The sequence below is a fragment of the Actinia tenebrosa genome, unplaced genomic scaffold (genome assembly GCF_029948245.1).
Source record: "Actinia tenebrosa isolate PJP-AT-01 unplaced genomic scaffold, QUT_ActTen_1.0 PGA_scaffold2__45_contigs__length_23673736, whole genome shotgun sequence".
Lineage (NCBI taxonomy): Eukaryota > Metazoa > Cnidaria > Anthozoa > Actiniaria > Actiniidae > Actinia > Actinia tenebrosa.
The window spans coordinates 8,181,432-8,193,554 of NW_028292579.1; the positions used below are offsets into that span (position 1 = coordinate 8,181,432).

Genomic DNA, 12,123 nt, shown 5'->3' on the forward strand with positions numbered 1-12,123 from the left:
CCAGACCCTTGGAATCCTGAATCCAGAGTCTCGGAATCCAGAATCCAGCGCTTGGAATCCGGCATCCACCATAGGTTCGGATTCCCTTACATGGGCGAATCAGGGAAACGTCCTATCATAACTGTGCCATATAAAAAGTAAGAAATAATTGACTACATTCTATGACTGGCCAAGTTATGCCCTGAACTACAATTGATTTTTTTGTGTATTCATTAATGTTGAGTGATCTGTCTGAAGAATAAGCATTAGTCCTCCCCATGAAAGAACTGCCAACACCCAGACAAAACAAACTGCCACTATCAATTAACCTTACTTATAACCAATAATAATATGAAATGCTACAATAATTGCCTTAAGTTGACTAGTGGTTAATAACACTCCTACAAAACATTCCTGGATCAGCCCCAGCAATGTTAACTTAAAAGTTTATATACAATGAGACAAATATTTTTCACTCCAACAAACAAATCAAGAAATACAAGAAAAACTGATTGATTCAAGCTTATAATGCAACAGCTAAATATGAAAAAACTACAATAAAAATAAAACAACATGTATGTACATGGTCACTGATGATTGTAACCATGAAAACTAGCCACAACTCCTTCCAATTTAAATTGTTCGATCCTTCGATCAATTACTTCTGAACAGATTTGATTGATGCAATAATTGATGGAATTGTCTTGATCAGGTAAGTAAGATTGCCCATGGAAATGACTTTCCTTTAGAAGAAATTTGCTGTTTCACTCTGAAAAACTAAAATGGGATAAATAGGCTTTTCTTTTTTTCCGTTTCAATTTTTGTTTTCTTTTTTTCACCTAATATGCAAACTATGAAAAAAGAACAAAGTGCCTTAATGTCTTTTAAGTTTATCCTGATAAATGATACCCCTCCCCTCCCCTCCCCTACTAAATCAAAGAGTAAGAAATACTAATTGACTACATTCGAATTCTATGACTGGCCAAGTTATGCCCTGAACTACAATTGATAAGTGTATTTTTTGTGTATTCATTAATGTTGAGTAATCTGTCTGAAGAATAAGCATTAGTTAACTACAATACAAATAAAACAACATGTATGTACATGGTCACTGATGATTGTAACCAAGAAAACTAGCCACAACTCCATTCAATTTAAATTGTTTAAAATAGCCTTCGGTCAATTACTTCTGAATAAATTTGATTGATGCAATAATTGATAGAATTGTCTTGATCAGGTAAGTAAGATTGCCCATGGAAATGACTTCCCATTAGAAGAAATTTGCTGTTTTACTCTGAAAAACTAAAATGGGATAAATATTTTCTTTTTGAACTAATGTGCAAGTTATGAAAGTCCCTTAATGTCTTTTCAGTTTATCCTGATAAATGATACCCCTCCCCTACTAAATCAATTATCAATGGTCCTTTAATACCAGTGTATGTTGTACAGTGTTGTGTCTTATCTATCCTAGTGATTGATACCCCTCCCCTCCCCTACTAAATCAATTATCAGTGGTCCTTTAATACCAGTGTATTTTGTACAGTGTTGTGTCTTGTCTATCCTAGTGATTGATACCCCTCCCCTCCCCTACTAAATCAATTATCAATGGTACTTTAATACCAGTGTATGTTGTACAGTGTTGTGTCTTGTTTATCCTACTGATTGATACCCCTCCCCTCCGCTACTAAATTAATAATCAATGTTCCTTTTGTACCAGTGTATGTTGTACAGTGTTGTGTCTTGTTTATCCTACTGATTGATACCCCTCCCCTCCCCTACTAAATCAATATTCAATGTTCCTTTTGTACCAGTGTATGTTGTACAGTGTTGTGTCTTGTTTATCCTACTGATTGATACCCCTCCCCTCCCCTACTAAATCAACTATCAATGGTACTTTAATACCAGCGTTCTTACATGATTGGCAACAATCTTGTGTTGTAAAGTGTCTCCTGTCTCCAAGGCAATTGGTATCTTTACACACAGTACATGATAGTCATGACCTAGTGAGAAGAAAATAAACCAACTCCATTAAGTTGAGTAGAATAAAGATTTTGCTGCATGTATTTTTTTAAATATTATTTTCAGTGTGACTTTTGGCGGTAACTTTTGAGTTGAACATAGTAGGGAAAAAGACTATGCAATAAAATAGAATGTTCTAATTCGTTTTTTTCGAATGTTTGAGGATATATCTGCAGTCTGTCAAAAATGAATTCATAACATAAAATGGTTGAAATTAACCTGGCTATTTTGTCTTGGTCTTCTAAATGTATCTAAATCACGACTTTCACTCGACAATCTTGTAGTAACAATGCCTTGTTCGCTTGCAGCTCAACCATGACGATAAACAATGGAGTAACGAGAGTATTAGATGTGGCCATGGGAGGGGAGGGGTGGGAGTAAGAACATTTTAGCACATTTTTACTATAAAGTAGAATTTTTTTTTAATACGCAAAAGTATTAATCAAACAAGATAAGATTTTAGTTGCTGATTTATCTACCCGTCGAAAGACATGGCTGCTATGAAACCCCTCCATTAAGTTGTTATTAACTCATTCAAACATCTTACCTGTACCTTGTTACTTGTTCATCGCGTACTTGATTTCTTCTTTTGTTTGATCCCACCCATGAGCGGTCACAACCTTGTACACTTCCATCACAAGATGAGGGAAATCTTTCAGAAACACGAAGTCTTCAAGTAACATTTTTTCTGATCGTTGTCCGTGTGGATTCAGAGACGTGTGCGTAAGCATTTCGAATAAACCGCACTAACTCTACTACAGAGGTAGTATCATACTTTCTAGATTTCTTGGTGGATGTCATATCAGCATAGATAGGAGAGATGTTAGTATGCCTGCGGTCATCCCACTTCCCATGCACCACTATGGTACTAAAGTTTTTCTCCAAGTCGGTCTCCACTGGAGTCAAAGTTGATCTTTTTGCACGTGGGTATCCAAACTCTGACTGGTTTCCAACAGCAACGAGAACATCGATTTTTTTCTGATTTGACCAGAACAATGGATGATCCAGACTTTCTTCTGCAGCTGGGCGTTTGTCTTTATCAAATTCGAGCATCTTTTTAACAAGGTGACTAGCCTCTTCCAGAATAGATTTATCCCATCCTTCCAGGTTTCCTTTCATGATGTTGGCTTCTGTTTCGTGAGCAATTTGATGTTCTCCTTTACTGGCACAATCACATGGAAAAAATGGGTGTTTTTGTTTTGACAGAATGTAATGAAGAACAAGTCCACATGAAAACATGTCAGATGCCTTGGAATGATATCCACCGTCCCCATGAGTACTCATCAACAATTCTGGAGCCATCCAACACCTCGTTCCCGCATTAGTACCATACACTGTGGTGGTGCTACTATCAACGCGACGGCTCAGACCAAAGTCAGCAATTTTCAAATGTAGATGAGGGTGTGTTTTATACAGAATATTTCCAGGCTTCAGGTCGCGATGAACAATATCCTTCGCATGCAGGAACTTTAACCCCTTTACTACCTCTTGACAAAGTTGAGTACTTTTTCTATCGTCAAATGTGGAGCCATCAGTAAGGTACTCGTCAAGACTTCCTTCCATCAGTTCTAAAACTACGCATGAAAAGGTTTCATCTTCGAAGAAATGCAAATAACGAACAGTTTGTTCGCAGTCTGCAAGGGCAGTGAGATTTTTAATCTCTCGTTTGTCTTCTGGTCGCTGCATACGTGTCTTCAGAATGCGCTTGATGGCCACTTCTCTACCATCCTTCTTATTGATTCCAACAAAGACATCGCCATATGAGCCACTTCCTACGTGTTCTTTATGACACCAAAAGTCCTCGTACATCACATCGTACTCTTGTCGTCTAGCAACTTTGGCCAATTTTACCCTATATTTATTCGAAATGGAAGTCCATGGAATGAGTACGGACATTGCGCTAGAATCTAAGTCTTTCGTTAAAAGTTCTTTAAGAGCGTCAAAATTGGATGCCATATCCAGGCAGGACTTGCCATCAGCTCCATACAAACGAAGAATCTTAATGATTTCACAATGCACAGACAAGTTTTCAAACGCTGCGTTTATCGAATGGTCTGATGTGTCCACTCCTCTTTCTTGAGGTTGTCCATCATCAAAGGTTTCATCATCTTCATTAACTGATATTTCAATGGTCGCAGAGGCAGGTTTCTCTTCTATCTTGTTATCCAATACACCAGTTTCTATTATATTCCTACAGCAAAGACGAAGTGGTTCGGACGCAGTGGTAGGATCTTTCATTGACTCTAAGATATCTTTGACAAGATTCGTTTTCCAATTTGTCCGTGTGGATTTGTCTTTGCAGATGGCATTCAAAAGACCAACAGCAAATGTCTCGGACTGAGTGTAGCCCCGCTCGCAAGCCTCGTCAACCAGAGCTTTAGAAAAAACAAAGTTCTCCTGTCGAATGAGAACACTTAGAACTGAATCACCCTCTTCGTCGGCTGTCCATGGATCAAGTCCCTTGTCGATGGCAGTTTTCCAAAATGATTTTGGGTCTTCTAACTCTGCAACATCTGGGTAAATAATGCTGTAATTAGCAGCATCTGAATAGAGATCACCTTCATAACCACGAAATGGCCACCCTGTTTTCGCGGCAACAACAAGAGGTGATGCTTTTGATGAATCAACTTCGTTGGCGCTTGCTCCAGCATCAAGCAACAGCTTCACAGCTATCCAGGTTCTGCACAAATGTAAAGGGGTTTGATCTTTACCATTTCTATTATTCACTCTTGCTCCACATCTCAAAAGGTAATTTAAGATTGTTTGTAGGAATTCCTCAAATGTGAGCTCTTTAGTAACATTACTTGTATAGTCTTGAGGTGATGGTAATTCTAGTGAAGCCCAAAGATGCAGTGGTGAATTGAGATCAACATCAGGTATGTTGATAATCCTTCTCAGACTTGCTACATTTTTTGCAGGTGGAAATATTTGCAAAAGTTTGATTGTTTCATGCAAAACATCTTGTCTTACTGTCTTATCACGTATCTGAAGTCCTTGTTGGAAAAGCTGTAGTAATAAATGAAAACCAGTTTTTTCACTTCCAGACTTGATTTCAAAACTGGATCCGTGTTTTGACAACCAGGTACAGACTTTTACCAGGGTTTTTACTGCTGATAATTGATTTTCTCTATCTATCTGCCTTACATCTGCAGAGAAGCAATACAAAAGGGGTGTCTGATTCTCAAGGTTTCTGAAGTTCAATGGTACACCAAATTTCATCAGCTGAAAACAAATCTCCATGACGATCTCTTGAGGTACACCCATCAATGCTAAACGAGTCGCATAGTGAAAGGCTGTATTACCATATGAATCAACACTATTAGGATCAGCACCTAACTCCACCAATAATCTTAAAACATCTGATATCCCTTCTCCATTTTTGCATTTTTCATTTATTAAAGTAATCAGCATTTCCATTTCCTTTTGATTGATAATGAACGGACTAGCGAGTTCTAACGCGCTAGAAATGTATGTTCGCATACTCTCTAGACCAACTGGTCTTTTTTGGAAAATGAGAGAGAACTTACAGAAAACTATGCCCAAAATTGCTTCTGCTAATGTTTTTTTCTGTACTCCGCATTCTTCAAGTAAATCGAGGAAGTCAGCAGGAATGTTAAACTCCTTAGTGTGGTAAAAGCATAATTTAGAAGTACCATGAAATATTTTTCTATCCACAAAAAAGTTCAATATCCTGCAGTTAAAACTATCTTTCAAGAGAAAAGGATAAATTATTCCCTTTTCAATAAGAATGCGAGCTGAATTTGGATACTTGAGAGCGTAAAAAATTGGTGTTCTTCCATGAATATCTCTCATATCTACGAATGCACCTCCAGCATCAATCAATGCACGAACCACACCCTCGTTGTTACTTTGATGGACAGCATGAAACAAAGCAGTTTCGCCATATTTATTAGTTATGTTGACATCAGCACCAGCATCAATCAATGCACGAACCACACTCTCGTTGTTACTTTGTCGAACAGCATAAAACAAAGGAGTTTGGTCATATTTATTAGTTATGTTGACATCAGCACCAGCATCAGTCAATGCACGAACCACACTCTCGTTGTTACTTTGATGGACAGCACAAAACAAAGCAGTTTCGCCATATTTATTAGTTATGTTGACATCAGCACCAGCATCAATCAATGCACGAACCTCACTCTCGTTGTTACTTTGTTGAACAGCATCAAACAAAGCAGTTCTACCATAATCAATAGTTCTGTTGACATCAGCACCAGCATCAATCAATGCACGAACCACACTCTCGTTGTTACTTTGTTTGACAGCATAAAACAAAGCAGTTTGGCCACTATTATCAGTTATATTGACATTAGCACCAGCATCAATCAATGCACGAACCACACTCTCGTTGTTACGTTTACGGACAGCATAACACAAAGCAGTTTGGCCATATTCAGTACCTATGTTGACATCAGCATCAGCAGAATCCTTAGTTATGTTGACATCAGCACCAGCATCAATCAATGCACGAACCACACTCTCGTCGCTATTTTGCATGGCAGCATGAATCAAAGGAGTTTTACCAGAATGATAAGTTATGTTGAGATCTGTACCAGCATCAATCAATGCACGAACCACACTCTCGTTGTTACTTATTTCCACAGCATAAAACAAAGCAGTTAGGCCATATTCATTACTTATGTTGACATCAGCACCAGCATCAATCAATGCACGAACCACACTCTCGTTGTTACTTTGTTGAACAGCATAAAACAAAGCCGTTCCGCCACTATTATCAGTTATGTTGACATCAGCACCAGCATCAATCAATGCACGAACCACACTCTCGTTGTTACTGTGATGGACAGCATGAAACAAAGCAGTTTGGCCATATTCAGTAATTATGTTGACATCAGCACCAGCAGAATCATTAGTTATGTTGACATCAGCACCAGCATCAATCAATGCACGAACCACACTCTCGTTGTTACTTTGATGGAAAGCATGAAACAAAGCAGTTTGGCCATATTCAGTACCTATGTTGACATCAGCACCAGCAGAATCATTAGTTATGTTGACATCAGCACCAGCATCAATCAATGCACGAACAACACTCTCGTTGTTACTTTGATGGACAGCATGAAACAAAGCAGTTTCGCCATTATTATCAGTTATGTTGACATTAGCACCAGCATCAATCAATGCACGAACCACACTCTCGTTGTTACTTCGATAGACAGCATAAAACAAAGCAGTTTTGCCATAATCATCGGTTATGTTGACATCAGCACCAGCATCAATCAATGCACGAACCACACTCTCGTTGTTACTTTGATAGACAGCATAAAACAAAGCAGTTCGGCCATATTCATTACTTATGTTGACATCAGCACCAGCATCAATCAATGCACGAACCACACTCTCGTTGTTACTTTGTTTAACAGCATAAAACAAAGCAGTTTCGCCATTATTATCAGTTATGTTGACATCAGCACCAGCATCAATCAATGCACGAACCACACTCTCGTTGTTACTTTGTTTGACAGCATAAAACAAAGCAGTTTCGCCATTATTATCAGTTATGTTGACATCAGCACCAGCATCAATCAATGCACGAACCACACTCTCGTTGTTACTTTGTTTGACAGCATAAAACAAAGCAGTTTCGCCATTATTATCAGTTATGTTGACATTAGCACCAGCATCAATCAATGCACGAACCACACTCTCGTTACTTCGTTCGACAGCATGAAACGAAGCAGTTTGGCAATCTTCATCAGTTATGTTGACATCAGCACCAGTATCAATCAGTGCACGAACCACACTCTCGTCGTTACTTTGTCGAACAGCATAAAACAAAGCAGTTCGACCATAACCATCAGTTATATCGACATCACCACTGGCGTCGATCAATGCACGGATCTCATTCTCATTTAGACTTTGGAAGACAACACGTAACAAAAGATCAAACTTTTCAGTTCTTTCATCAGTAGTCATGGCCATCCTTTGATGTCACGAAGAACACATGATGATTAACTTTAATTAAAGTAGCTGTTGTTAAAGTATATTTTCTAATTCAGTGTAATTAGAAGGATTCATCTTCAAGTGCTGTTTACTGGATTCAAGCTATTGTGCTAATTCGTGAGTATTTCACATCTTGAACAAGATCTCATCTTTTCATCTCAACTCATTGGTTCAGCACGATAATTCCGTCCGGGTGATATACCTGTTCTTTGGCAATATTTTCGTTCATTTGTAGTCTTACCGTCGCGTGATCAAAGTGTTTCTTTTTAGATCTCTTGGCCTTGCAATTGTTGTTAAAGCACTTCCGCCTTCATTATTCAATGAAGCACATTATCTAGTCACAGATCGATCGCCGGTTGATGTACCACTCAATGAACATCACTAGCTGTACCTCAGTATCAGAACGATTGTACTAAGAGAAGATTACAGCAGATCCAACCACTTCCAAGGCGAAATATCGAAGAGATTGGAAGAAAAACTTTAAGGATTTAGAAAAATGTTCGACTGTAGAATGCTTCTTGGAATCTGCTGAATTGCCCTGTTTCACTATGACGTCACATCAAGGCAAATTTACCGAAAATTGTTCTAAAACCCGTATCAATCAACGAAGAGAAGTAGAATAGCCAGCAAACGCTCAGAATATTTTTAAAGTACATATTAACACATATTATATCTGATAACCAGGCCATTTTAGATTAAACTGTTTCGCTAGGAGCAAATTTTGTTGAATTTTCTATTGGATTTGGCGATTCTATCCCCCACATAAACAAGCAGTGACGTCATAGTGAAATAGGGCAATATTAACTTGTGGTAATAATGACACAGGGATCCCAATCTTGATATTCAATGTACGTTTAGGTTCATATTTTCATATCTGACAAGATAGGCGAATATGTTTATCGATCTAGTTGCTTTACACATCTTGTAATCATTAACAAAACAAATTCTTTATTTTTTCACTAGAAAGAACTTTTTTCCGTGTTTTATTTTTAGCTCCCAGTTTCCGCACCCAGTTCCCATCATCCCTCACTGGCTCCACATCCAAGATGGCGGCTCAAATGTTCAGATTTACAAGAAAGTTCAATGACGTCAAGTTTGTAAGCAAATATTTAATAATTGGTGCACAAAATAACAGCAAAGCTAAAATATTCAACCAGTGTACATGCAGGTGGCTGTCTAACTTGAATGGACCAATGCTTAGGGATAATTTAACGGACACAACGTGTGTAAGTTCAGTCAACTTCATGGCTTCCAAACAAGATGGCAAAGCCTTTGTTGGTGAGGTTGCTAGCTAATGAATCCAAGGAGAAGAAAGACAGCAGTGTGTTGGGAGATTTGATGGAAACACAAGAGCAGCGCCACAATCTCAGCTAACAGTAGGTGCCAAAGGTATGCATGACGTTGTTCTTGGTGAGAAACTCCTACCCCTACCCCCACGGAGGAAAGTCGGATATGTTCGTAAAATAATTTGGTAGTGAAAAACAGAACTCCAATGTTCAATCATAGATGTATAAATGCTGTTACCATGGGTATTTAACTATTATTTCTTTTTAAAAGTTGTTCAGACTGGAAGGGATGTTACATATTTTGGTATCATCCTCGTTGGATTTGCCGTCACTGGTAAGAAGTCATGGAGCAGTTTTTGTAGCAGTTTAAACCAAGGCCTAGCTTAGAATAATGTATATAATTTATGTTTAATGAAAAGTTATACCAGTTTTATGAATAACCAATAAATCACCAATAGAAAAAGCAAGCAAAAATTTGTATTTTGGAATTGTCTAATTACTATTAACAAAATTCCAATTTAGAGGTTGATTTTAGTGGAGGTAGGAAAACTGGAGAACCCAGAGGAAAACCTGGAAAAAGTCTGGGAATAGAACTTGGCCATCACATTGGTGAGAGGCGAGTGCTCTCACCTCTATGCAACCTTTGCTTCTCCAATTAAAGTATTTTAAATTAAAATTACAAAAATTTATATGTGTACAGTCAACTGATGACTAAATAGCCTCGTTTTTTTGCTTTTGGTTTTTTCCTTTTTTTTTTTTTTTTTTTTTTTTTGCCATTCACATTACATTTTACTATTTTTACCTCAAACTTTCTAGTGTGGTTGAAATTAACCTAATCTATAATTTGAATGGGCTTAAGAAGTGTTAAAGTCATATTTGCATTAAGTCTATACAACTGTTTCGCATTTAATGGCCACCACTGCTTTTGAAGACCACAGTGTTATTAGCAAGGCTTAGCCTCATTTATAAGTCAACTATTCACAGATACTATTAAAAGTCCTTGGGTCCACAGTGCTAGAAATATATATCCCACGTTTCATCAGCATTTCCTTTCCTCATATAAATAAAGGGCCACTTGGACGAAAATTGTTCCAAAATTAAAACTCTTTCATTCGAGCTGGAACTTTGCTGAAATAATCTTGAACACATTAAGAACCTCTCACTGAAATATCTTTCTAATATTCGAAAGGGAAGGGCCAAAATTTTACGATTTATTTTCGTCCGCCATTAATTTCTTTGTGTCACGGCCAACGAGTCATTATGTACAGCAGTTTTACGCTGTGACGTCATTTACTCAACACTGTCATGTTAGCGTCGTTTTGACTATACATTTCTTGTTAAATTACCTGAAGTTTATTTGATGTTTTAAACGCGTTATCGTGAAAAGAATCTCTAAACAGACTTTTTTTAAACCTTTGATACCTCTTCAAATATGATGGAAACTCCTTTGGACGCTCGCTTTGTCAATCCTGAAGAGTTAGAACCATAAATTATAATGTATGAAGATGAAGCCGAACTAGAAGAAGAAGCAATGCTTGGGAAGAGGTTTTCATAAAAATTCCTTACGTTCATTTCATTATTTGTATTTGCTACCTACTGTCCATGATATAAAGATCTTAAATTTGAAGTTTCAATGTAATCTAATAGTGATTGATGTTATGAAAACAACCGATTGCCTTTTGAATTCTGCGTTGTGATATAAAGATTTGTGACAATATACTTAGATCTATGTGCCGAATAATTTAGAATGTGATCTCGTAATTCTCCTAGCTGATTTACTACAGAACGGTTATTATTTGCTTCAAAATGTTTATTATGCATTGAATAGGTACAAACATACGATTATCTAATATCATCTTTGTAATAGAACATGTCAAAGGTTTCTTATTTATTACTCGCGCGACAGCGGCGTCTGTCACTCAGCTCGTAGATTTTTCTTTCATTGTGTCGGATGTCTCGCGGACCCAAATTGTGGGGTTGTTCTTTGCCCTTGTATGTAAATATACCTTGAAAAATTGTTATCCTTAAAATGATTCGAATCCCGAATATCTCAGTCACTTCGCGCGATGGAACCGCTAGAATCTCGTCCATGCGTCCTACTTTGTTGTGATTCTTGGCTTGCCGAGATGTATTGAAATTTTCGAATTATGATCGTCAGTATTATTGAAACTGAAAAATTTCAGCGCCTAGACATTGTTTGGTCATATAGTAGTTAGGAAACCGAATGAAACATTAAATATTTTCTGGATAAACCAAATAAACCGAGTTTTACGAACATGGCACATACATTACCCACCAATGTTTTGGTTTGGGTTGAGTAAATGACGTCATAAGTACTCGTGCCAGTCTTCTTGAGTCGAATTCTGTGATTCAAAGAAATTAATGGCGGACGAAAATAAATCGTAAAATTTTGGCCCTTTCCTTTCGAATATCAGAAAGATATTCCAGTGGGTGGTTCTTAATGTATCCTAGATTATTTCAGCAAAGTTCCAGCTCGAATGAAAGAGTTTTAATTTTGGAGCGATTTTCGTCCAAGTGGCCCTATAACCAATGTAGTCTATATTGTATAAAAGTTTTGTACTTGTTACTGTCGTGTAACGTTCGTAATCAGATGACATAAGACGACCAATAAACGTTTAATTATCGATCTGCTAACATCTTAGTGAGTGAGTGAGTGAGTGAGTGACACATTTGCATATTCAGACCCCTCACAATAACTCGTTTCAATGCTTGGCTTATCCAGGAGTTAAAAATATTCACTTTTACTCTAAAAAGAAAGGATGGAAATCCAACCCCCCACCCCCGTGTATCTGCCGCTGTTCTATAAGGAATGAGAAAAGTACGACCACAA

The 12,123-nt window shown here is 37.6% G+C and overlaps 1 protein-coding gene across 3 annotated transcripts; it reads right to left on the reverse strand.

Annotated features, from left to right (window-relative positions):
- Nucleotides 1–476: 476 nt before the first annotated feature.
- Nucleotides 477–8,029, reverse strand: LOC148909153 (uncharacterized). 3 transcript variants are annotated; one of them, XM_089033650.1, is made up of 3 exons: nucleotides 2,546–8,029; nucleotides 1,894–1,979; nucleotides 477–756 (listed from the first exon to the last, which is right to left on the reverse strand). In XM_089033650.1, the coding sequence occupies exon 1, from the start codon at nucleotides 7,963–7,965 to the stop codon at nucleotides 2,671–2,673; it is 5,295 nt and encodes a 1,764-aa protein (XP_088889776.1). In that variant the 5' UTR covers nucleotides 7,966–8,029; the 3' UTR covers nucleotides 477–756; nucleotides 1,894–1,979; nucleotides 2,546–2,670. The 3 variants fall into 3 exon arrangements, with proteins under 3 accessions (XP_088889776.1, XP_088889777.1, XP_088889775.1); XM_089033651.1 differs by having other exon boundaries at nucleotides 477–1,979; nucleotides 2,552–8,029; XM_089033649.1 differs by having other exon boundaries at nucleotides 477–1,979.
- Nucleotides 8,030–12,123: the final 4,094 nt, after the last annotated feature.